Source organism: Eleginops maclovinus, chromosome 5 (assembly GCF_036324505.1).
Source record: "Eleginops maclovinus isolate JMC-PN-2008 ecotype Puerto Natales chromosome 5, JC_Emac_rtc_rv5, whole genome shotgun sequence".
Lineage (NCBI taxonomy): Eukaryota > Metazoa > Chordata > Actinopteri > Perciformes > Eleginopidae > Eleginops > Eleginops maclovinus.
The window spans coordinates 3,031,263-3,058,737 of NC_086353.1; the positions used below are offsets into that span (position 1 = coordinate 3,031,263).

The following is a 27,475-nucleotide window of genomic DNA, read 5'->3' on the forward strand; positions in this document are numbered from 1 at the left end:
GGCATATTTCTGACGCTTGTGCATAATGGACAAACCAAATTAAAAAAAGTAAAGCCTTTTTTTTTAAAATAACAAAATATTGCCAGCTCTACATCTGTGACTCACCACAGGATCAACATGGCAGGTAAAAGTTCTCATGGGAATCAAATAAAGTAAAGGCGTGATTCACATGTCACTGTAGGTGGATATAAGGAATTTGGAGTGGGAGTAACCTGTAGTCCAACGGGTGGATAAAACATTCAAAGACTTCTTAGTCAGTCATTATAGGAAACCTCTCCCCAAATATGGTTCGTATGAAAGACTCATCCACCTGATTCTCAGCGCCAGTTATTACAAACCCTAAAACGCCCAATAATGGTCATCAAATCTTATGCAAATACAACTTGTGTTCTTAATAAATAGTTCCAATTTAATACATACCCACACTCGATTTGAGGTAACTTTCAAACCTCTCCTTTATTGATTTTTCTGCGTATCACACCTACTTTGAGAAAAGATTCAATGGTGCCACGTAAACCATTTTCTTTTGGGGATTCACGAGTTTGTCTTACAGAGACATTGAGATATATTTAACAAATAGATGCTGTTTTTCAGGATATACATGGTTTATTAATAGTCTTTAAATCCCCTAATGCATTTCTAGTAGGTGGATTTATTAGTAAAAAAGTGGGACGGGTTAATTTGTGGATTCATTCATGTTTGTGTGTCAAGAGGTAGAATTTCGATTTTTATTCAGAGACAAAACATGCATTTTATGGGATTTAGCTTCATGATATTTATGAATTAACGCAATGAATTCATTATGCACCCATCTGCAGGATTCGACACAAGATTGAACATCATTTTTAATTATAATTTCATGGAAAACATCAACGTGTCAGAGGGATTTGCAGAAGAAGAGGCAGACAGGGAAACGTCTCGACCTCAAACCTGGTCCAGATCAGCTTTTTCTATGATTTGCTATGGGGGATCGGGGGAGGCAGTGAGAGAGGATTGGGGGCGGGGCTGGTGTTTAGGGTGAGGGAGGAGGGGGAGTGGGGGGGAGTGTTTTGTCTCTCTTTCAGTGACAACAGTCCAATAATCTATTCATGGGGCTCCTCCAGGGAAAAGAGCCCAGCTGCTCTAATTTGAGAATAAAGAGGAGGCCACCTTTGTTCTGTCGCTCAGGCTCTATTTCATGAAGAAACATCAACCACCTCTACCGCCTCCCCCTCCTCCCATCCGCCCCTTACCCTTCCTCCCCCTCCTCCACTGCCTCCTTTCATTCCTCCACTCCCCACATTAGACATTAAGTGATAGATGTATAACTTCTTTTGTCATTATCTCATGTTTTAGGGTATACAGTGTGCATTTTTGTCCAAGAGGACATGTATTTTTCATAATTTTTGGACCTTCAGTGTGTTCATTGAAATTACATTAATAATAATAATGATGATGATGATGATGGTCATGGTGGTGGTGATGATGAAGGTGGCAGATGTGAAATGAAATCATCAGGTGGTTATTTTTGACAGGAACTGCAGGAATCTGTAAATGACTTGTGACACCACTAAGGGCTTTTATTTGAAAAGTGATTTACTTTAGAGAGAGCATTCAAACAAGGACTGTCATTCCTTTGTTTCATAAACATATTGTTCTAATATTTAGAGTTCCCAAACAAAGCTATAGTTTTATTGTGTGCACTTCAGATAATATGCTTTTGTGCAGTTTATTATTATGAGTTGGTTTAGACATTATGAAGGAGCCCCTAAAGTCTAAAGGAGTTTAATCTTAAACTATATCCACCTACAAAACACACACTTCATATATCATCAAAACAAAAATGCATCAAACTAACCTGCTGGCAACACAACATAGGACATAGGCCTATATAAAACATGTTTTCTTTATTGTCCACGCTGTCGTAACCAAATCTTCCAGGATCTTAAAGTTTAAAATAGTAATTTATGTAATGGGTGTTGTGTGTTTTACTTGGTTTCAGTTCAAATCTTGTTGTTTTGACATTTCAGAGCCACCGTACAGGTAGCAGCACGACAACAGAATGATTAGAAAGTTACAGAAATGTGAAGAGTAAGGCCAGTATTTGAAAAATAACTTAAACAGTCATCTTTACTTTCTTCTTTTCTTCTTCTTCAGTTTCTATAATTATCATTCGGACGTTAAACTCCTCTCATGTCAGTTTTGGGGGTTTTTGGACTCCATGTGTGAAGGCACTTCTGCACCTCCATGTGAACTGACTGTAAACAAACCGCTGCTCAGACATTTCCACCAGGGGGCGTGGTCTACAGTAAGCCCCGCCCCCTGTTGGTGGATATTACCCAGCCTTCCTCTGAACCGATCAAAGTGCTGTCCGCGCTTCAGCTGCACAGACTCCGTCTCCCTCTGCGTTAAGTGGTAATAAAAAAAAAATTAAAAACAGGACAATAGCAGACAAAAGGTTATCTTGCAAGAAGGACGAGGGACGGATATTTTCTGTCAGGAATTTGTGGAGGTTTTTTCTGGGAAGTAAAGCTGTGCATGTCCCATCCGGAGGGGAATAAACCCGGAGCGGAGGGACGCACCGACTATCACTAGCACAGACAGCCGCCAGGCAGCAACCCACCACCGGCATGACTGTGACGCGGAGCTCGGTCCTCCTCCTGCAGGTCCTCCTGCTCTCTGCCTGCACACAGGTAAACCATATTTATGTTATATAACTTCCTTTTTAACAGGAGCCTGCTAGGTTTTTGGCAATGCAACCAATGCATGGACAACATCTTCATGTTTTGGAGGAAATTATGTCGATGTATCTTCCTGACATCTCATAAATCAGCAGTTACTTTCCACCTTAGAGAAAAGTTGTGTCAAGTAAAAATTAGCTGAAACCTTTCAAACTTTTAATGCTTTATCAAATTGATATTCTGATGACACGTGCCTGGAGAAACTAACCTTTAAAGAGTCAAAGAGCTGAATTTAATTTAAAATAAATATCCTTAATGCTGTTAAGTTTGCTGTTACATGAAATCAAAAGAAGGATCGTGATAAATCATCAACATTTTTCCCATTTGAGGTGTAGCTCTTTAAGTCATCACAAAACAGTTAATCCTTTAATATAAAAATGATCTACTCTACTAACTAAATTGTCTGAGAAAGTGACTTTAAGGGGTACGAAAACAACAGCATTTCTTCAATCTTCTCTTATATCAGTGATTCAGGGGTTTAACTTTACGTTTAGGCTGTAATTACAGCATTTAAAGGACCATTAGTTCATATTTACGGTTGTGTGCACAGATAAATCATGTTTTATGGGACTCTTGCTCCACAAGGATATAAATTCCATTTGTTTTTGGTCAGCTCTGGATCACATGGACTCTGTTTTTGGGCTCATGCTTTGCACTGGCCACAAACTGTTGTTAAAATCAATCATAACACTAACATTTACTCTGTTATTCTTAATCATAATCCTTCTTTATAATCTTTTCTTTATGGTAATCAGTTTTCAATGTGGGCTGCTGTGAGTGAAAGAGATCCAGCAGGGAACCCGGGAGTCGTGAAGTAAAAGTATCCAGAGCGCAGTGTTTCCTGCAGCAGTTGAACTCTGTGACACCACAACTCATTCAGCGGCTTTATGTGCTCTCACTTTTCACCTGTTTTTTTTCAAAGTTAAGCTCATTCAAACTCATTGGGTATTTTTAAACAGAAACACTTCCAGTACAGAACATGTAGCTGTTGTTTAGAGCTTGTCAAGAAAAAAAAGTCTGAGTTGAATTCTCTCGTCTTCAAGAAGAAGAAGAATAAAACCTTGCTGGTCCCACAGAGGGGACATTTACATTCTGCATTTGACCCATCCTAGTGTTAGGAGCAGTGGGCTGCCATTATGTACGGCGCCCGGGGAGCAGTGTAGGGAACGGTGCCTTGCTCAGGGACATCTCCGTAGCACTTGATCTTTTGGGGACTTGAACCAGTGACCTTCCTGTTCCCAAGCCAAGGACTTCACCACCACTGCAAGGCCTCCTCTGAAACAACAACAATACAAAACTGAGAAATGAATGCTTTTGCGATCAACAATGAGTTAGTAGATAGTTTTGCTTTGTCCTTCCAGTGGAAAACCCCAAAGTTTCCAAAGATATTGAATATCTCAGGATGTATTTTGGCGTATTGGGTGTAAAATAAGGCCCAATTTAGCTAAATTGAAGAGCTGCAACGATTTTAAAATATGAGACTCATGGATTTCTTGAAACTTTTAGGGCCAATCAGCTATTGTTACACGTTAACCTGTCATGCAGAGTACTGCTCAGCCTGTATGATTTCCTCCAATCAGGTTGGATCTTCAGGGGGATTGAGGAGACAAATCTGAGTTTGAACATTAAAAGGAACTTAAGAGTTCCCATCTTACAGTGTTGCTATGTACCTTCATGCATGGTAGTTGAAGTTGTTTTTTGTTATTTCAAAATGATGGATGCACTGCTCTGACTTTTGTTTTGAATACGTGTCAGATAGTGGCGTTAGGTTACCTGTATGACTCACTGTGTGCAGGCTTGACTCAAATATCGCTCTCCTAGCTTTGTAAAATGACAACCAAACCAATATATATATGTCAGGAATTGTTATCTCTTTCCAATACCAAGTTGGCCCATTGTCACCAAAACCCTATCCATCTATTTCAGTCAAAATCATCTGATATCAAAGATCAGCATCAAGATATCCGTGCTTTTCTTTGCAAGATAAGAGTAAAGTTGAACACATGGGAGGAGTAGATGGCTTCACTGGTCCAACATTTTAAACTGAACCAGGTGTCTACCTAAAAACTGATGAGGATAAATGTTATCAACAAAAGAGACCAGATCCAAAAGGAATCCAAGGACAGTCAGATCCAGTTCGAGGGAATCTGGATCTGACCCACAAATCTGATCAAGAGACAAACAGAAGTATTAGGTTATTTAACGCATAGACCTGAGATCAGCAGCTATAGAACTGGGCCCTTCATGAGTTTAATGAGACCCATGTTGATCTTGGGATGGGTCATGGTTTCTTACAACTAATTGGACCAATAAAGACTTGTTGCCTTCATTTGTTCCAACCTCTGAACTCACCTGTCCGTCCTCTCTGCAGGTTTCCTCAGCTTCAGGACACTTTGAGCTCCAGATTTTGTCGATGCAGAACGTTAACGGTCAGCTGCAGACCGGCGCCTGCTGCGACGGACTCCGGGACGCGGCGGATCGGCGGTGCACGGTGGACGAATGTGACACCTACTTCCGGGTGTGCCTGAAGGAGTACCAGCTGAAGATTTCCTCGGCCGGGCCCTGCAGCTTCGGCACCGCCTCCACGCCAGTCCTCGGTGGAAATACCTTTTCTTTACGCAACGCCAAGAGCGACAAAGCCAGGATCGTGCTGCCGTTTAGCTTCGCATGGCCGGTGAGTAAAGAGAAGGTCTTTGCTCGGATGTCTCTTGTTTTTGTGTTTGGAAAGGTTAGGCTGTGGACATTTTTGTTGCTTCTTCATCCAGATGTTGAGACTTGGATCAGAACTGACTCAACATCAGGATGTGACAGTCAGTTCTCAGACAGATGTAGTGTGTCCGGTGTTCATTCAGTCTCTTGCTGTTTGACTGATTACGTTTCCGCTCATCAGTAAAACAGAAAGGACATTTTGGAAGGTTTTAGATATTTTGCCTTCAGCTGAGGGAAGTCATTTGAATAGAGGCAATTTATATTCCCTAGTAGTCCGATGAATCGTTGTTGAATACAGGTTAGTACTGAGGTTTGTATTGGAACAAATGATGGCGTAGATAGTTTACCTTCAGCTGAGGAAACTATTGACAGACCAGGTAAACAGGAATCAGGAAGTTACCTTGGGTTTTCAATCAAGTTCTTCTTGTCTTTTTAGATTTTTTCCAAATTTTTTTATCTGGTCTGCAGCATAGACAGACTGTGAGTCAGGGAAAGCCTCAGGATCTCGCTGATAGTTCACCTTCACAAGATAAGATAGGATAATCCTTCACTAGTCCCACAGCTGGGGTTAGTTGTGATAACAGACGCTCAGACAAAAAACCTTTTTGGGGCTTTAACGGTCAGCAGACAAAATAGAAAAAGGTATATAGTGCAAAGAAGTGTTTTTGTTCTGCCTTAAAGACTTTTCGTGTTGAAATATCAACAAGTCTGCAGGCTAAACATTTCTCAGAATCATCTGCTTTTCCCTTTTACTTCCAACTGTTAGCTGAAGACCTTAAGAAGTTCTAGTGATACCATCTAGATGCATAAACCTTTACAACTAAAACAGAATTTCATTATTATACGTTTTGATCCCATTTGTAGTTTAATTTGTCATAAATCTGCCGGGTTGACTGGTGGTTATGAGCTCTTTTAGAGAGGTTTTATTTCTCCTGTTTATTTTCCCGGTGGGAACTAGAAGCAAAATATGTAGCTGACTGTGTTTCTCGCTCTGATCCTCTTCAGAGTTGTTCTGGTTTAAGACCAGATCCCTGTGGTGCTTCTTCAGCAGACACTGGCTGGGGTTTCTTGTGCTCATCAGTGGCTCTGTGGTTTCCTGCCTGGAACTACAAATGAGGTCAAACTGCTCCGGTTGAGGCGCTGCCGTCAGGGTAATACACCGGCGAGCCTAGGGCATCTACTCCTTTCTTCCCTGCGTTGTTGTGGTAGTTATCCCCTGACCTCTCAGCGTGGCGGGGATAAAGGGTCGCTTTTTGCTGCACTGTTCGGCCGGCTGTAGGACATTCCTGCTGTTGACCCTGGCAACTGACATGTTAAATGAAGCCGTCGTCGGCCAGAATGAGGTTTCTGTTTTTGTTGTTCCCTTTTATGTTTTGTCTAACCTGGCAGAACCAAACAAAACCACCTCTCTGCCTGCGTCAGTCGTGTTTATTGAAGCTCTTAAGGCAGCTTAGCATGTGCAAAGTCGTGCCAAATCTGCGGCATTTTATCCGAGACTCCACGGTTCCCTCAATCATCCTCCTTTCTCTTTCTTCCAAGTTGTTTTTATATGTTTTTAAGCGCTTGTGTTTTCAAATTCCTTTCCTACCGCTGTCTTGTCATTTTGCATTTTTTAAAACTTTTTTCTTTGTCTCATCCTTTCTGATGCTGATTTCAGTCTCATCCTTTTTGTTTCTTTCTGTGCTCTTTTTCTTTGGTTTATATCAGCAGAGTACTATGGGAACAATGGGCAGGACCATTGCTGGGCTGCAGCCGGGGCTTATGGGACAATGCTGGGGGCGGAGGGATGGGATTTGGGGTGGGCGGTGGAACAATGCATCCACCGCAAGTGAGACTGTAGCGGAGGTGGGTTTAGTAAAAGTAAAACGGCAACCAGAGCAAAGTTAGTGATGCAGCAAACTGAAATCTCCACCACTGCCGGGAGTCGTAGCAACTTCACTACAAACACACCTTCAATTCTTTGTTTCAAACCTAGACAAAGCATGGGAAAAGACTGACTAATTATATGACTTCAAAAGGTCCTAAAATGTACAAAATGTGTACTCTTAAGGGGCGGAAAAGAGATCCAGACATCGATATGAGTCCCTTCCTGTACAAGGGGAACTTTTGCCTCCAGTTAGTGCAAGAGGAAAGGTCAGGACTTCACCAATTTGACCCGGTTTCGTACTCTTGGATAAATGAATAGGATAATCTGACCAGTTTGTGTGGAGATATATTGATATTTGATAAAAGAATGAGGCTAAATATTTAAATTATACTGATTTGTGATAGAAACAGGCTTATTTAATCCAACCAAACTGATATATTCTTTAGTTCAGTAACAGAGAAAGCTGAAGAATGTAATCCATACATCCTTTTAGGTACATAATAATAAAAAAACAGTCTTTCTGCTTCTCCAATGTGAAGGTTGTCTTGTTTTATTTTTTCCTTGTATACAAAAACTGAATATTTGTTTTGGGATTGTTGGTCGGATAAAGTGACGTCACCTCCCTCAAAAAGTCTTAAATGTTCTAGCTTTAATAATAACCTGTGTCTAAAATGCATGCTCTTCTCATCATGTTGTCATCTGGCCTGGTCGGGGCATCAGATAAAGCCCCAAACACAACATAAATAGAGGAAGTTTTTTGAGTCTGGAGCGCTCCTCCTCCCTCCTCCCTGCCTGGACCTGCCTCCACATGTCGCCTGGCTCTGCATGCTCAAAGTATTTTCCCACACTAAGCCTGCAGCCAGAGAAAGCAGTTCCACCTCCTCCATCAAACAATCAAAGGGACGGGGAGGGATGGGAAATCACCAACGGCCTGCAGTCGAATGCTGGTAGATGTTTTGGCAGAAGTGAGTGGAACCTGTTGGCAGCTGTCAGGTTCCCATCACCGTTCCTGTTTTCATCTTAAAATCAAATTATCTTCCTGAGTGTTTTTGAGGTGCCACCCACTATGTTTGGTGGGCAGCGCATTTATTTTTCCTGCGGGGTCAGGAGGCATCAGACCGACGCCCAGATCCTGTGTCAGCCAGTGTGGTGACGCAAGGATGTGGCAAAGTTGTTGAGGGTTTTCAGTCACAGCTCCGGCACGTTAGGTCGGTTCTGCTTTGGTGACAGTTATGTGGCGTCGAGGTAAACAGCTCGCTGGTACACTGGAGGCATGACGCTCTGTGTGGAGCCGCTTAGAACCAATCAGGAAGGTTTTAACAGTTTTGTACGACTGATGTCTTTATTCGATTCTGGTTCAAAATCTTGTTGATATGAAAAGCAAATATGTTGACAAGCTTTTTTTTCAGCTGCTGGAAACAGTATCTTATCAAAAGGATGAGAGTTTTAGGATAAAATGCATATCTTCGGATGAGTTTCACAAAGTTGCATCTATGATTCTGAACATTGATTATCAATATATATACTATACTGCAGTGCATTCTCTTACTTGCAGAAAACCCCCTTTCTCCCAGTTAATATGCATTACTCATTACATTTTGGATGCTAGCCCGGCTTGCATTCATAACCATCAAAGATAACAGGTCCAAACTTCACCGCTTAGTGTTTACTGTAACGCCTCAGCTGAATTGAAAGAGAAAAATTTCCATATGTAGGCCTAAGTGAAAGTTGTGTAAGCGGGAACATTATGCTCTAACTGGAATCACTGGAAAGAGGTTATACGGGTCAAGAAACACAAGCAATCAGATGATGAGACAGGTGGAAACAAAAAAAGGCAGGCTTTGTTTGGTTTTTTTTTAAGTGTGGGAACTGTTCATTTATGAGCCAAATGATCTGTTGTAAAAAATAAATCACAATTTACAATCTCATTTCCTGCTTTAACTTTGACTTCCTGTAATCACTGAAGTCGTATGCACAGATAATTAGTAAGATTTTACTTTCAATTTCTATTTAAAACAATATCATTTTCGGGATAAACTTTTGGTTTGAGCCCAACCTGTCTGATCGTTTTATCTTTTGAGTGATGTTACCTCGTGGCCAGATCTCAGATATTAAGCAGAGATGTAAAATGTTGTTAGTAATAATAGAAATAATGGACCAAACACTACCAAAATAAGACCCAAGTTGTGAAAAACTGGAGTCACCTGAAGTGAATGTAAGAAATGCAAACTCAACACAAGCAAAAATATCAGCCTCACAGTGAAACTTGTGGAACTGATGATTTCATGATGGAAAACACAGTTTTTTGGGGCGTAATATGAACATGTTGTTGAGTCCGCATGGCTGCAAACACGTCAAAGATAACAAGCCAACCATAATGCTTTCCCTCGTATGTGTGAGTGTGTAAATGCACCGTATATTTCCATCTTCAGAGGAAAAACTCAGGAAACATATCAGACACGAGTGAATGCCCCTTGTGATGTTTGTGATGGCTCATTATGGTCCCATAATCCCGTCGGCGGCCCTGAGCGCTCGATAGCCCGACATCACAGCCCGAACTAACCGCTAATCTGAAGGCTACATGGACCACTGTGGTTTCCTGTAGAGCTGAGTGTTGGGGCGACGGAGTTTATCTAGCTGCTGTGGATCTACGCCAACACCAGCGGGGTTTAATAAATGTGGACAGGATGATGCGAGACCACCAAGGATGACGTTCAGGCAGATTTAAAGCACGTTTTTTAAATGTAATCAAACAGCGGTGGTTTAGCATAAACGCTGCAACAAACCAGACACTCATCATGTCACCGGGGTTCCTGGTGTTTCCACTCTTGCCCTGGCTGTTTTCCCGCAGCGGTTGTGGATGGTGGTTGGGTGTTAGTGCTGAGCTCTCTTCACACAGGACTGATGTTAGCAGGGGAGATACACTGATTTGAAATGACTGGGACTGGTTCAAGCTTTTCATGAAGCGATGAAACACCCTGGAACAACAGTTTAGGAGTGAGTTGTCAAGAGTTCTATAAATACTTTCACTTTTAATACTTTTAATTCTATAGTAGAGCCACACCAGTATTGGAGTTTAAGGGCTGATGTCATAATCTAATTTCTCAAAATTGTAAAAGATATATTTTCTGTTATTTTTATTGATTTTTAACTAAGGTAATTGACAAGTTTGAAATATTTTGTCCAACTTTTAAACATAGCATTAGCATTTCTGCACTGTAATGTCTTTCAATGACATCTCACTGATCTATCATCTATATCTCTACTTTATTAGCCATTAATATCAGCAATGCTTAGTAAAATCCTGATGTTTTATGAGCCAGATCCAATTTTAATGTAATAAATGGGGAGTCTGCAACCTGCCAGTCACAAAAAGGAATGTACTTCAATACTTGTGAGGACTCTGACTGGGAAATACACTGCCTTAACCATCTTAAAACCAAGTCGTAACCTCCAAAACAACCCACTGAAGAAGCAATGGCCAGACTAAAACCTTCTCAGACCCTAAAACTGAAATGAGTCTTCTCAAAGAGCCCACAAAACACACACTTCCGTCTTTGTGATTCCTTGCTCGTATTTCTGGAGTCTTGAGCCCTGAATTTGGATGGTGTGAATGTTGGGAAGGGAAAGTGTCACTAGAGAGAGCACGAGAGAGAGAAAACCCTGCAAGCCTCAAACCACAATAAAACACACACACACACACACACACACACACACACTCACACTCACACTCACTCACACTCACACTCACACACACTCTGGCTCAGCTCTGTCTGACATTCGATAGTGGTGAGAGCGACAGTGGCTTTAAGAGAGACAAAGAGTTTCAAAGTGGAGCCGAAATAATGGGATGTAAAAACCCCAAAACACACACACACATACACATACATACACACACACACACACACACACACACACACACACACACACACACACACACACACACACACACACACACACACACACACACACACACACACTCTCTACAGATATTCAGAGACTGATCCTATCTCTGCTTTTTCTTGATAACTATGTTCATACAGCCGGGGGAAAGTTAAGAGAACACTCCAATTTTTCTTAAATCTTTATCTCTACATGTCTGGCAACCATTCGAGTGTCTGTTGAATTTCAAAACAGAGAAAAATTGCCGGGAGTTTATAGAATAATATAAAAAAAACAAAAAACATTGAACTCAAAAGACGTACCTATAAAAAATAAAACAAGAGAAACTGATAATGCTGAAGTGGTCTCTTGATTTTTTCCCTGGCGCTGTATCTGAATTAAATAGTATGTGAATGCTTCCAGCTATTCCGATTCGACAATTTCATAAAATGGACATGTTTTTAACAATTCATGTGCACTTAAAGCATTTTATATGTTATAAGAAAGAGGTTTACCACCATAAATTCGAAGGTGTGTTTAATGTCTATCAAATATTTGTATTCATGAGGAATAGTCTTTTAGGTATCGCATCAAATTCCATCAAATTCATTTGTATTAAATGAAATGTAATCGTGAGACCAATTCCAATATTGAGCCTTACAGTTTGCTGTATGTTTAGTTATCTCCAATAAGGAACCAACATTTCTATAAACATAGAAAAACACAACATCTTCACATCTTAATAGAAGTTTGAGATTGATACGTTCTTATATCTTCAAAAAAATCGATCATAATGTATGAATTTTCCCTCTTTCTGTCTTTTTGTGCAGAGATCCTACACGTTGATCGTGGAAGCATTGGACTACAAGAACGACTCGTCCTCCGGCAGTGAGTATCTTTATCCTTATCCTCTTCATCATCCATCTCTGCTCAGCTTCTTACACAAACACGACCTTTAACCTGAGAGCTCGAATCCATAAAGATGCCACGTCTGTGTGAAAACTAACGGACTCCAAATCGGCTTCAGTGTGTTTGTTGAAAAGTTGAAAGGAAAAGATTTCACATACAGGGTTGAAAATAATATCACCTATGAAATCCTAGGCAAAGGGCTTTGATTTATGTGGTTTGGACCAGTAGTGGTTGAGGATTATATATTTCTGGGCGTCACTTTAGCAAATATATTAAATATTGAGAACAGGCGATAACAGAAACATTTATGAAAAAACAGGAAGTACATTGAGAAAAATGTTATGAGGCATTTAAGCATAGAATTTATTTTTGCAAGCCCCTAAATGAATGGTTAAATAATGTTTTTGTGCACCTGATTATATCACCTTTTTGGGACTTTATTTATTCCAATTCTTTTTGTTTTTGTAGTCAGATGTTCCAAAATCCAGTGTAGGTCAATTAGATTAAATATAATAGTTTAAAAAAAACAACCAAACAAACCAAAAGGGATTAAAAGAATGAGTCTTACATGAATTAATTCTCTGTATCAACGAGTCAAAAGGAACTTTTCTGGTGTTTTTCTGGTGATTTGTGACAATAACAGGCCAACAAACAAGGCTGTGTTTCACAAGAATTGCCGCCCGAGTTACTGACAGAAAAACATCGGATGATATATCGGTACAGAAGGATGTATGTTATTTTTTTATAAACCTGCACATCAAACTTGTCGGAACATGTTTGATTAAACAAGAGTCTGTAATTAAACCGCACAGAATACCTTGAATAAATATGAATGTGCTACCTGGGTCTGAAAATGATCCAGAAACATAATCACCTCATTTGATTAACACTTTGCAGACTCCTGGAGCGTTTTGTTGTTTATCAGAGAGCATAACCTCCTTACATTTTAACAACTGCCTTTTTAGAGGTGTTAGCATGAGTCCCATTCAGAAAACTGTTTGTAAAGAGTGTGTAAGGAGGGGGTGAAGTTGGCATCTTCAGTTGGAGCGTGTGTTTATCGCCCTGCGGGCAGCGAGGCAGTTGGAGCATTGAGTGTTGGCTCAGTGCTGTATTTGGCGTCCCTCAGGGAACCATTATAGGCCCGGTGTGAAGTCGGCTGACCTCGGCAAAAGGTGGGCTTCAGTGCCGGCAGTTATGGAGGGGTGTGTGGCGAGTCCAGTTCACTCAAGTTTTAGTTTATATGGGATTTTATTGTGAAGCACAAAGTAAAACATAGGTTGACTGTCCCAAATATATCAAATCAATATGTATTTCGGTAGGTCTTCAGGTCATTTGTTAGGTCAATACTTTAAAGCATTTTGATCAATGATGTGATGTATCGCAATCATTTCAACAACGGCGATCGTGACATGATCTTTTTTACATCATCCCATTCGTAGCTGTCTTTTATTAAGTTGAACATGCTGATTCTTTGATTTGATTGGATGTAGTATATCCAGAAACCTTCAGCAGTCAAACTGAGCTAAACATTTGAAACCGAAACTGCTTTAGTGCCAAAAGAGGACGAAACAAATATTGACCCTCTCAGTTTAGCATCAACAAGCTAAGTGGCCTCGACACAAGGCCTGAAACAAACACCTGCATCACTCTGTAAACGAGCAGCAGCAGCAAGAACCCTCCGAACGTTTCCTGCTCAGAAACAAACAGCAGACAGACTGGCGAACATAGTGGAGCATTTAGCAACTAAAGAGACAGACATTTCCCTCAACAAAGCAAAGAGGGAGTGAATATTGCATTTACATTCACAAAAACAAAGACTCCTAATGAATGATCATGATGTTCTGTAACTTGTGGATGTGAAAGTACGCAGCTGTTTGCTAACAACTTACCCACAACTACTTATAAGGTCAGTGTTGTGTTTACATCTTGTTCTGCTGCCATTGAGAGGCCAATAAATACATGAATGATACCTTAATATTGAAGGAGGCAGATGATATATATTTTATTTTTCAATGCACTCAATATATTTGTGAAACTTAGAATATTCTCCAGGGTCATCTCCTTCTACTTTCTGTCATAAAGGTTGAAAAAAGGGCTTCACTATTTGGAAAAAATGACTAATTTCCATTATTTTAACTGATATTACAACTGTATATGATCTGTGATATTATAGGGAATGACCATAACTTATATTATCATTGAAAAATATATTAAAAGGGTTTTTTTCTGGTGCAAACAAGGATTTTTCACATATTTTGCCTTTAACAAATATTGTCCACATTGTGATTTGGATAAAATTGTGCAGCAGCCGTAGTTAAGATCAGTTTATTTTTCCAGGAACAAACATGGAAGCAAACCCAAACTCCAGGCCTCAGATTGTCCCTTCAGAAACGACTGCAGGACATTTTTTCTTCGGTCCAGTTGTTACTGAGCTGCAGATCTCAGGCAGGTGTTGGTTTGACAGCTCAGCCGGTATTCCTCGATAAAGTGCCAGGTTTGAATATTTGCTCAAATATTCCCAACGGAACGGATCCAGTCTTTTTTTGAGGTTGACTATTTTTCAAATGTGCTACCTGTGTGCCATTTTAGCACATTTTTTACTCCCCATCGTGATGTGAAGTGTCACAGTTTGCTTACAGAGGTTTCTACCGTCTGTTTTCGGCCGTTTCTAGTCCTGCTGCTCGTCGGTTAAACAGACGCCGTCACCTCGGCCCGACCACACTTTCCAGCCCGCTGGTGAAATACCACAGAGCAGCTCAGCATTTTCAAACTCTCTGGACATTTATTACAGCAGAACGAATCCTCCTGCAGCTGCAACTACCACCGTCCCTACAAACCAGCAGAGGACTGTTTGTGTTTATGCAGCTGCTCCAAGACTGTCAGGCTGAAGACAATCTGCAGCTCGAGTTATTACGATCTAAGAACGATTTATATCCGAAGTCTATCCAACTCACAAGAAATAGCATTGTGATGCTTCTGGTTCCATCAAAATAAAACCCCCCAGTGATTTATCTTCTTTTTGTGTGTGTTTACACTCAGTTTTCTTATAAACACAACTAAATACAATCAACACTTCCCCTCATTGTTTCCATCTGTCTCATTTCAACATTTCGTGGTCCTCAGGTGTCGGTGGGGCGATGATTGAGAAGGCCGTCCACTCGGGGATGATCAACCCGAGCCGGCAGTGGCAGAATCTGAAGCACAACGGCCCCGTGGCTCAGTTCCACTTCCAGGTCCGCCTCAACTGCGACGAGCACTACTACGGCTTCGGCTGCAACAAGTTCTGCCGTCCGCGGGACGACTTTTTCGGACACTACGAGTGCGACCACAACGGGAACAAGACGTGTCTGGAGGGCTGGTCCGGACCCGACTGCAACACTGGTGAGATATCAGAGGGTTTTATTAATCTATGGGAACCAGAGAGGGGATTCGGCCTGTTTCAGACCATTAAATACAACATTTTCTGAATAATATCATACATTATTGAACTTTTCCTGTCAGACAGGCTTTGTTTCCTGCATTTAATTCAAAATAAGATGATTTCAAAGCTATTTGAGCCCTCAGCACGTTGAGAAAGAAAACAGAATAATGTGATGTTTTGACAACAGGAGATAGCAACGAGCTCTTGAAAGGGAGTTTTGCTTTGAGATATTTGATATTTCTGTTCCTCTGCCAAAAATAACTCTTCTTTGAATAAGGCATCTGATTTGAACAAGACTGGAGTTGTCCCATCTTACACTCAAATGAAGGTTTAATCAGCAACAGCATGGGAACTTTTTTTCTAACTCAAATTGATTTCTAACGCATTGATGAAGTCATGGGGGTTTTATAAAAATAACGGTGGTATCCCAATTCATTCCTTCAAAAATTGTTTACCCTGGGCCGAAGAATGTCATGCTTGTACTGCGTTCATGTTTGCTTACACTTTCCTTTTGCTTCTCTTTCTCTTCGCAGCGATCTGCAGACAGGGCTGCAGCACAGAGCACGGATCCTGCAAAGTTCCTGGAGAGTGCAAGTAAGAACAAACACACACACACAACGCAAGCAACACACCTTTTCTTTGGAAGTGACCGTGGAAATAAAGAAAGGAAACATGAGATACAGAGAGGTATTATCATTAGGTATATTCATCATGAGGTTACGTGTCTCTCTCAGGTGTCTGTACGGCTGGCAGGGGGATTACTGCGATCAGTGTATCCCTCACCCCGGCTGTGTGTATGGCAGCTGTATGGAGCCCTGGCAGTGTCTCTGCGATACGAACTATGGAGGACAGCTGTGTGACAAAGGTACACACACACACACACACACACACACACACACACACACACACACACACACACACACACACACACACACACACACACACACACACACACACACACACACACACACACACACACACACACACACACACACACACACACACAAACACGGATTATTATTGCTCATTATTCAGAGGAATAAATATGTTTGTGCTGCAGATCTGAACACGTGTGCAACGCTGCAGCCGTGTTCAAACGGGGGAACCTGCAGCAACACGGGACCGGACAAATACCACTGCTCCTGCCCCGACGGCTTCTCCGGGGTCAGCTGTGAGAGAGGTGAGAGGAGCCAGTCTAAGGCCTTCAAGAGCTTAATTTCTTATTTAAACAGTTTAAAAATCGGTTTGCTTTCCATATTCTGATCACACGCCCCCCCCTCAAAGGATACCTGATGTCATTGTTGGAAAATGTCCATGAATCCGGATAAAAATCCTAGAAAACTTACACTTCTTCTTCTTCTGTCTCAGCGGACCACGCCTGTCTGTCTAACCCCTGTCTGGGGGGAGGAAGCTGTGTGGAGACGAGTCAGGGCTTCGAGTGTCGCTGCTCCCCCGGCTGGACCGGACCCTCCTGCTCCATCAGTAAGACCTGCTGACACCTTTTAGCTTTTACCAGATCCTGTTCAACCCTCCAGTGAAGCTGTATGAACTCTTTCTTCTTCTTTCCATCTCAGATGTGGACGAGTGTGTGGGGAACCCCTGCAGTCATGGAGGAACCTGTCAGGATCTGGTCAACGGGTTCAAGTGCACCTGTCCTCCTCAGTGGAGCGGGAAGACCTGCCTCATCGGTAAGACTTTTTTAACATTATCAATTGATCTGCAGACCACTTTCTCCATTAATAGTAACTGTTTGATCTATATGATGTCATAAATATCCATCGATGGATCAATTTGAGGAGTGCATGTGATTTACACCTACATTTTATTATAAGTGAACACTCGTAATAAATTGAGAAATGACTTTCTTTCGGTTCAGGCGGTCTTTAAGGTTTTTATAAACCTCTCCTTACGCTCTATAATCTGTTTATTCTGTTATGGGTTTTTATTGTTTTAGATGCAAATGAGTGTGACGACAGCCCCTGCGCCAACGCCCTCTCCTGCAGAAACCTGATTGGAGGATATTTCTGCGAATGCCTCCCAGGTTGGACGGGAAAGAACTGTGACACCAGTGAGTACAAGCTGCATCGACACAATAATAATCTGTGTAATGAGGAGATGGGAACAAAGCCGTCCTGCCACAGAAGCAATAACAATTTGTTTGTATGGGAACAAAAAAGCTTTTGTTTTGAAACTTAAGATGTTTGTTCTTTTGCTCTAAAAAGAAATTCTCAGATGCAACTCTTGGTTTTTCCCAGCTCTCAAGTCGTTTGATCTAAATCGGGTCCATCTGTCGGGTTATCACTGATTTTGTGGATAACTTTTTTTAACTTTTCTACATTTTTTTGTGCTTTTTAACAATAACTTCCAAACCCAAAAGATAAATCAAAAACAATTATTATAATATCAATTTTTTTAACAGCCTTTTTTTTTTTTTTTTATCTGAGCTTTTTAGGTAAGACTTAAGTATTTAAGTCTTAGTCTTTCCAAACAAGTTCTGGCGTTGTTTGATTTGCGTAATCTAGTGCATCTGTCAGATCATGTTTAATAGTTTGATCGTACGGTGAATCACTTTCTTTATCCAATGCTCAGCTGTCACATAAGGTTGATGTGATCAGGAGTAAAATTCAACACAACCTCAGCTTTACTTCTGACTTTTCTTACTGTGTGAACATGCTTAAAGCCTATAATAACTGTTCCTTTAACAAGCTAAACAACAATTTAACTTCAACTAAAGATTATAAAAACAACATTTGAAGTTTAGCTAGAGACAGACGAGGTTTAGTAACTCTGAGCTTTTTTACACAAGAAAATAAAATAGTTCTGGAGCTGTTTTAGAAGACAAAACTTCCCTGCTTCTTAGTGATTTCACTCTTTTCGGACCATCAAGTGTTGTTGTTCCACTTAAGCTAGATGAGCTCTAAAATGTATACAAATATTTGACAGGGGAAGTGAACAGCAGGCAGTTTTGTCTCCAGGTAGAAGCGCAACAACACCAGACCTCAAAACAAACACCTTATCTGACGGAAAACCCAGACTTTTTTTGTTCGTTTTCTTTATGTTTTTATTAGAAAAGCTCTTAAAACTTGTGTCTGCAGATATCAACGACTGCCGGGGTCAGTGTCAGAACGGAGCCACATGCAAGGTGAGCACACACACACACACACACACACACACACACACACACACACACACACACACACACACACACAGTCTTCACCAGTGCCGTAGACATTAAATGCTGATTCATGCATGTACGACAGAGGTGTGTGTGTGTGTGTGTGTGTGTCCATGACAACAGCGGATCCGATTTTTCCAAACTTTCTCATTTCCCAGCGGAAGATAAACACGGCGTCCTCGTTCTTTTGAAACGCTGATTGCTCTTTTTTTCCCCTGCCATTCTTCTTCTCACAATGGTTTATTGTTTACTGATAGGAGCCAGATTACATTTCATTGCCGGCTTTATCCGTCAGTGTTCATGTTCAACACACACAGCACGAACACACTCTGATTTATGGTTCAGTGGCACAAACATCAAAGGGAAAGCGTTTATTTTTTAGATGCTGAAGGCAAATCAAAAGTACAAACCAGCATCAAAGTCTGTATGCTGGATTAAAGACTTTAAAGATGAATTGAATAAAAGAGGGTATAGCTAAAAGCTAAAAAAAGGTTTCAAATATGAACAGAATATTTCCTCTCTCTGTCAGGACTTGGTGAACGGGTATCAGTGTGTGTGCGCGCCGGGGTTCGGCGGTGAACGCTGTGACACAGACGTAGACGAGTGCGCCAGCGGGCCGTGCCTCAATGGCGGCCGTTGCCATGACGAGGTTAACGGCTTCCACTGCCTCTGTCCACCCGGTTCCTCGGGGAGTCGCTGTCAGGTGAGCTGTTGCTAAGATACGGGAGCAGAAGATCAATCAGATAAATATTTGTCAGACAAAAGGTTGTTCTGATTTTTCACTAGCGTCCATATCATAAACCATTTAATGAACACAAAAAAATCCACCTGCTTAGTTTGGGAATTTAAAGTGGGAAAGAAATGAATTTTAAGATCTTAAAAAGTTTGGGATAACTCTGAAAAATAAATGGATAAATGTAATTTAATGAGGTCTCTATGATGTTGTGTGTTGTTCATGTGTCCTGGAAACGGTAAAACGCTGAGTGTCGTTTTCCCCTTTCTGAATTGTCCTCTCTCTCCACAGTTGGATATCGATTACTGCCTCCACAGTCCGTGTCAAAACAGCGGCGAGTGTTTCAACCTGGGGAGCGAGTACGTCTGTAAATGTCCCGAAGACTTCGAGGGGAAGAACTGCTCGCGCCTAAAGGACCACTGCCGCACCACGCCCTGCAAAGGTGACCATTTCACTCCATGTTCCCTTATCATGATCTAATAAATGATGATATTATTTTGGGTTAAGTCAGCACTTCATAACAAATATCTCCCCCTCCTCCTCTCCCTCAGTGATTGACAGCTGCACTGTGGCGGTGGCGTCCAATAGCACGCCGGGCGGGGTGCGTTTGATTTCATCCAACGTGTGCGGGCCCCACGGCCGGTGTCGGAGTCACGCCGGCGGACAGTTCAGCTGCGTCTGTGATGAAGGGTTCACCGGGACATACTGCCACGAGAGTGAGTACATTAATATTTATGATGTATTGTTTTGTAATTTTGTAGTTTTTATTTGTTTTAATATATTAATATTATTATTCCTTTTTATTTAATATTTTCATATTTATAGAAATGAAACGATTTGTATTTTTTTAAACTTTTTATTTATTATTTTATATATATTTACATTTTTACTCATTTGCACTACAATTTCTCAATTTGGGATCAATAAAGTGTATCTAATTAAATCTAATCTAATTTGTTTCCCTATAATAAACTCTTTAATAATTCAAGACAACTTCAGGGCTCTTTAAAAATGAAATGTGAAAATGTAATGTTGTTTCCTCCTCTGTGTGTCAGATATAAATGACTGTGAGCACGCTCCCTGTCTGAACGGAGGAACCTGCATCGATAAAGTCAGTCAGTATCAATGCATCTGTGCAGACGGCTGGGACGGACCCACCTGCCAGAACAGTGAGTCCTCCTCCTCCTCTTCCTCCTCTTCTTCCTCCTCTTCCTCATGGTGGACCTGCTCTCATGCTTTTTGTTTTTTTGTCCTGCAGACATCGACGACTGCAGCTCGGCTCCCTGTCAGAACCGCGGCGTCTGTCGAGATCTGGTCAACGATTTCTACTGCCAGTGTAACAACGGCTGGAAGGGGAAGACTTGCCACTCACGTGAGTATTATTTTACACTCTCTGGCTTCTGGTTTGACTTTTATGCCACAAAATTGTAATAGGCTGCATTTACATAGCACATTTATCCAAACTGCTTTACAATTTCATTCCAATTCAAACAAGTTGCTGACCTTATCATCCAGCGCAATTATGGGTTCAAGTTCCATTGGGGGAAAAAGTTAAGAAATAGTACAAATATATAACACACAAGTCAAACAGACAGAATACATCGTACTACAGTTCAAGTGATTCACGTTCAAAGTCGTTTTAAGCCATTGTTGGAGAAGTGTTCTTTTTTATTTCAAGCACCTTTTATACTTCCACTCCTCTACAACTCAAATAAACAAACTACTACATTTGTCTGACAGCTTTGGCTACTTTTTTGATTGTATCATGTTGAATTCCCTTACTGTGACTCAGTGATGTCCTTTTTCATTTCCAGGAGAGAGTCAGTGTGACGATAAGACCTGTAACAACGGCGGGACCTGCTACGACGAAGGAGACGCCTTCAAGTGTCAGTGTGCTGCCGGCTGGGAGGGAGCTACCTGTAGCATCGGTGAGCGTGACGCTAACATCTCCAGTGTGTTGTTTTTAAATGTCTTTCACTGAAAACCGGCTAACAGTGGTGTGTGTGTCTGCAGCGAAGAACAGCAGCTGTGTGCCGAGTCCCTGTGAGAACGGAGGAACCTGCGTGGTGGACGGAGACTCGTTCAGCTGCGTCTGCAAGGAGGGCTGGGAGGGCGCCACCTGCAGCCACAGTGAGTCACTGCGCTCTCCTCCACCCCACACGCTCACACGTATCGCCTCATCTACAACAAGTTTGCATTATTCATGTAACATTTTGCAGGTACACGTTCTGTCCCAAGACATGCATTCATAAGTTGTGAAAATGTGAAGCATCTTTTATTGAAATCTTACACCTGGCTTCAATAAAACAAAGCTAATGCGCTAACGTTTAGCACGTCCTAGCCACATTTTGCATGTAGCTATGGTAACATGCTTATTTTAAACATTTAATATGTGTACAAAGATACTCTAAGAAACATATTTGGTTAAATGCATATTTGGTGCCAGGCTGTAAATAACTTTGAGTATGAGTATGTCAACGCATAATGAGCTAATATTTCAGTGACAGTATGATAGATCTCTAACGCAACGTTTTCTGTCTTTATTCTCCAGATGCCAACGACTGCAGTCCTCATCCCTGGTGAGTTCAACACACACACACACACACACACACACACACACACACACACACACACACACACACACACACACACACACACACACACACACACACACACACACACACACACACACACCAAATAAATACAGTCCTAATACAGTCAAGTCAGGATTATTGACTTATAGGTGTGTCTGCTTTTTGCTGAAAACTATGAGGATTTCACACAGTACACACACTTTTATTCAGGATAAAAACTGCGCACACTTTATCTAATCGCTCCTCTCTGTCCTGCAGTTACAACAGTGGCACCTGTGTGGATGGAGACAACTGGTATCGCTGTGAATGTGCTCCGGGTTTCGCCGGCCCAGACTGCAGAATCAGTGAGTGTTGACCGTTCGTCTCTCCATTCAGCTTAGTCAAAAATAAAATATTATAATTGAACACATATTCTGTTGCTGATTTCTCTCATGCTCTAGTTTTGTGGACAAAGATACTAACTGTCTCTCGTCTCTTTCAGACATCAATGAGTGCCAGTCGTCGCCCTGCTCCTTCGGCTCCACCTGTGTGGATGAAATCAACGCTTTCCGCTGCATCTGTCCTCCAGGAAGAAGTGGCCCCCGCTGCCAAGAAGGTAAAACCTGCAGACAGTGAACAGATACTGTTTGTGTCCGGTTACAACGGGTCTTTGATAGTTTACAGCAGCCAATATTTACCAAGAGCTATAAATCACTGTCCATTTCTGAAAATCTACCTCTCATCTGTTCACCCAATGCACCGGACTTTAATGGTCGAGGTGTCAGGATGTCTGTGCATTGTTGTTGTTGATCACTCTGAGTACATACTAATGGTGTGTTTGCTGCTTTGTGCTGCAGCGTCAGGGCGGCCCTGTGTGGTGGGGGGGCAGCTGGCTCTGGACGGCAGCCGATGGGACGACGACTGCAACACCTGCCGCTGCCACAACGGGAGGATCACCTGCACCAAGGTACCCCCGACACCTGATGTGGGCATGTTTGTTATTTTGTACGTATGCAATTCCTGTATTTGTTTTTCCACTTTTGGAATTGAAGACGTTTATATTTGAATTAACTTCAATGAAATGAGAGTAAGTAGGCTATCTATCAAACGACTGATAATATTTTTAGTGAGATGAACCTCCTTCCTTCTCCTCCACAGTTGTGGTGCGGTCCTCAGCCCTGCAGTCTGCACGGTAAGCCTCGAGGCTCTGAGTGTCCGGCGGGTCAGACCTGTGTGGCGGTGCAGGACGAGCGCTGCTTCGTGAAGCCGTGCCTGGGTCAGGGGGAGTGCTGGAGCCCCGCCCAACAGGCCCCGCCCACCACCAGCTGTCACTCAGAGAGCGGCTGCGCCAACGTCTCCTTCACATTCAACAAGGACATCATGGCAACGGTCAGTTTCCTGCTTCCTTCTTCCTGTTTCCTGTTTCCTGCTTCCTGCTTCCTGCTTCCACCTTCTCCACAATCCTCTCAAACTTTTACTTACTGACCGAACAAAAGGGCTATAATCTGGCTGTTTAAAATTTGATTACCTTGTATTTTTATTTGATGAACAGTGGCGGAATGATACTGAATAGTTTACTGTACTCTTTATTACGGTACTTCTACTTTAACTACTTTGCTTAAGTATACATTTGATTTACTTGTACATACCCAAGTACACTTATGGAGTATTTTAACTTTTCTTATTCCACGTAAGAACACATTTGAGGTACTTGTACTTTACTTACTCTACTTAAAAAGACATTTGAGGCTTTACAACTACTTTGTTTAGGTGTTCTTTTGTACGTAATTGAGGTACTTTTACTTCTCTTACTGCGCTTTACCGTATGGTTTATTGTATGGTAATATTTCAGTTGGAGAAGTCGATTAAATTCCTCCATTTCCATATCTTTCTCGTGTTTCTGTAAATATTTACATGGTTTTCTTCCCCTATGCAATTCAGTGATAATCTGCTGGTGCTGAACTTTCCAAACATGTGATCGTTAAAGTATATTTATATATCGTACAGGGTGTGACGGTGGAGCAGGTTTGTCGTGAGCTCAGGAGCCTCTACGTCGAGAAGAACCTATCCTCCTCATCCTCTTCCTCCTTCTCCTCCTTCTCCATGACCTGCGAGGCGTCGCTCATCACCAACAACGAGATCCACGTTGCCATCGTGAGTAACATGTGGCCTTAAAGTCATTTTAAGTTGTTGAAAGTGCAGAAAAGACCCTCTCAAAAACAATATCAAGCTGTCAGGAGATGAGAAGCTGTGGTTGAGATTTTCCCTTATTTCCTGTATATCACATTAAGATTTTCCAAAAGTCTAGAATTATGAAGTGGAAAAGGGGCAGGAATTTAAAGATAAGAGCAGCAAATGTTCTCTGAGAGATGGAAAAGCTTTCATGACCTATCGTGCAGCAGGAATCAGTGATTAGAGGAAACCCACATGAGCATTTACTTAGACTCACGTGTCACAGATAAGCAGACCATAATGGAGCTTTTCTGTTGATTTATTCCAGTCGACGGAGGACCAGAGGAGAGGTCTAACCTTCGTCAAGGAAATCACAGACAGGATCATGGATCTGGTCAGCAAGAGGAGCGCCAACAGCAGCATCATCAGCGCCATCGAAGAGGTCCAGATCCAGAGACGGCAGATCCATAACCCCAACGGTGAGACACCCGAAGGGAACAACATCGACCCTTTCTTAGCGGGTAACTTCATCTTCATTATGGGAATAGTTCTCTAACAAAATAAGGAGCAGAATAAGCCTTCTTTTTTGACACCGAAGACAGTTCTTGAGCAGTTTTGTCCGCACGTAGGCCCTTTGAGGACCATAGAGGGGACCATTATTTACTTCTCAATCTCAATCTGCTAAGAACAAGGTTATAACTCAAGGTCCGATTCCTATATTTTAACCAGGGATAAAAAATGTTGTTAAACTCCATCTGCATGTTTTTGTTCTTTGAGTGAATGGAGGATTTAAGGTCCTGTTTTTTCTTAAATTAAAAGGATAACCGTACTGCATACTGCCAAGTTCTGTCACTTCTCTACTGTCAGCTACTGTAACCCAGCTGACTACAGGGCAAAGGATATGTTGTTGCCTCCAAGTCGCCCAGCCCTAATCTAGCACCAACACTCCATATGAGTTGCACCACTGAGAGGCTGAAACACACAAGAGTCCGTAACGTTGATAGAGTTCACAATGTTACATAAACAAACAGTATCCAACTCTGGACCCCAACAGAAAGTGTCGTAGCAATCCACCCTCTCCTCTTTGTCATGCACAATGCCAGCATCCAACAGGTGACCTAAATACCAATAAACCACACCCATTTGATAATTGTCGGAAGTGATGAGCAATAAGAATTAAATGGAAATGAAGCTAAATAATAGAAATAATAAGAAATTTCAAAACAAGCATTTTGGCTCCTACAGTACACCTGCTTTACATTTAGTCCAGCGACATACCGATTTCAAATAATGTGTTCAGTTTTAGTTGAAATTCAAAAGTGCCTTGTGTTGTCCTGACCTTTTTTGGAGATTGGGAGACCCTTAAAAGCAAAACATTTCCAAAAACATTTAAAGAGGTAATTTAATCGTGTTTTGAGTTGTCTGACATCTGTTCTTCTATCCAGCAGACCACATCGTGACTATTCTGATTTCCGCGTTGGTCTTCATCTGGGCGTTGGCCATCACCTCCATGTTGCTGTGGTGCGTGAGGAGGCGGAGGAAGCAGAGCGCTCACACCGGGGTCAACACACAGGCGGCAGCGGCGGCGGCGTCCACATCATCACCTTTAGCCCCGACAACCGAGGACAACAACGCCCTGCACAACAGCGTCAGCACCGCCCGCGAGCAGCTCAACCACATCAAGAACCCCATCGAGAAAAACACACCCAACCTCCACCAACACCTCCTCCACCACCAGCACATCTGCGAGGACAAGAACTCAGTCAACGCCAAGATCAGGAAGTCGGACGGCGGGAGCCAATCAGACGAGGAGGAGATGGACAAGAGGGTGCAGAAGGCGAGGTTTCCCCGAGCACCGCCGGCGTACTCGCTGGTAGACTGGGAGGAACGACCCCACCATCATTTAACGGGCAAACACTGGAGTAGCAAACAGGACAACAGGCAACTGCAGTCACAGAGTGTGAACAGGACGGAGTATATTGTATAACCAACGGGGCAGAAATGACTGGATAATCACACCCCACCAAACGGTGAAAAACATTCTTTTTGGTCTATTTTTTTATGTAGTTGTTTGTGCAGGACTGATGGATTTAATTTATGACGCGGATCTGGACGCTCCGCTGCTGGATCTCCGATATTTTGGACGCTTTCGTGAATTTGGACGTGCGGGAGCGTTCCCAAAAGCCTTCTTTTTTCTGATTCAAGAATGAGTTTTGTACTTTGAATGTGCTGCGACAAATTTGGAAAATATTTATTTAGTTCTTGAGTGGCAAGATTTGAGTCATTATGAAGAATCGTCCGAGTAGAATGTTTCTGTATAGATGTGTAAATATATTTTCCTTAATTAATCAATGTGTATATTTTTGATTTATTAACTTAATCATCAAGAGCCTTTTTTTTAATTTATGAGTTGAAGCTTTGTAAGCTCACGATTTCTTGATGGAAATATTTTTTTTATATAATTTTAACGCCAAAAGTGTTCTTGGAAAAAATAGTTTATTTTTAGCCTTTTGGATTTGGGCATTTTTGTGCCTCAACTAAATGTTTTGTACATTGTCTGTGAGATGCCGTTTTGTTGGTATGTTTGCCCGAGTGTTATCTTACAAGTGCATGGAGAGGAAGGGGGCTAGATGATTGATGGTTAGAGACAGATTTTGCTGCTCCAGGATCTTTTTATACTAACCAACATGGTGGCTCATAAACTGCTTTTGCTACTGAAGATAAATTCTTTAAGGGACGCAACTTTTTTTTTTAAACAATTTCTACGGAGTTGAAAAAAGAGTTGAGCACAGGATTTGGATTCTGTTTCCATGTTTGTAAACCTGTTTAGGAAGTACTGAAGGAGAGAGTTCAAGTTTGAGACATGTTGCCTGTTGTTGATTGGAGGATAAAGTAAGGCTGTGAATAAGAGTTTGTTTGCAGTCGTCGGCCCCTTTTGGTTCACGATGGAGGAAAAAATAAAACATGTTTTTCTCGTACATTTTGCTTCAGTGTTTTTTGGACCTTGAGAAATAAAGTCTCTGCGTTTGTTACTCGTGACAGTGAATCATTACTTTTCTCTTATCTTCTTAAAGAACTTCTGCTACTTCAATTGAAACACTCTATTATTTATTTCCTAAAGCTAATGTTCACTCTTAATTACATTACATTACATTCAGGTTCATATTTGTATTCTGTTCCTCTCCTGTGACATGTCTCCATGCTCTAATGTTCAAAAAGCTCTTTATTTTTCTCATACTGCCTGTGCTGCAGCACCTCTTTTCACCCTCTGTCTGAAACCAGAGCCCAGTCTGCTCTAATTGGTTGGCTGGTCG

The 27,475-nt window shown here is 41.7% G+C and overlaps 1 protein-coding gene across 7 annotated transcripts; it reads left to right on the plus strand.

Moving 5' to 3' along the window:
• The first annotated feature begins 2,355 nt into the window (after positions 1 to 2,355).
• LOC134864068 (protein jagged-1a-like) lies at positions 2,356 to 27,139 on the plus strand. 7 transcript variants are annotated; one of them, XM_063882816.1, is made up of 26 exons: positions 2,356 to 2,672; positions 5,092 to 5,394; positions 12,009 to 12,066; positions 15,211 to 15,468; positions 16,042 to 16,102; positions 16,243 to 16,373; positions 16,569 to 16,688; positions 16,877 to 16,990; positions 17,083 to 17,196; positions 17,463 to 17,576; positions 18,604 to 18,650; positions 19,213 to 19,386; positions 19,708 to 19,858; positions 19,968 to 20,132; positions 20,472 to 20,585; positions 20,675 to 20,788; positions 21,231 to 21,344; positions 21,430 to 21,546; positions 21,968 to 21,995; positions 22,269 to 22,354; positions 22,492 to 22,605; positions 22,847 to 22,974; positions 23,148 to 23,378; positions 23,997 to 24,143; positions 24,490 to 24,682; positions 25,607 to 27,139. In XM_063882816.1, the coding sequence occupies exons 1-26, from the start codon at positions 2,610 to 2,612 to the stop codon at positions 26,146 to 26,148; spliced, it is 3,801 nt and encodes a 1,266-aa protein (XP_063738886.1). In that variant the 5' UTR covers positions 2,356 to 2,609; the 3' UTR covers positions 26,149 to 27,139. The 7 variants fall into 7 exon arrangements, with proteins under 7 accessions (XP_063738886.1, XP_063738887.1, XP_063738889.1 ...); XM_063882817.1 differs by having other exon boundaries at positions 25,610 to 27,139; XM_063882819.1 differs by having other exon boundaries at positions 24,490 to 24,640.
• The last annotated feature ends 336 nt before the right edge of the window (positions 27,140 to 27,475 follow it).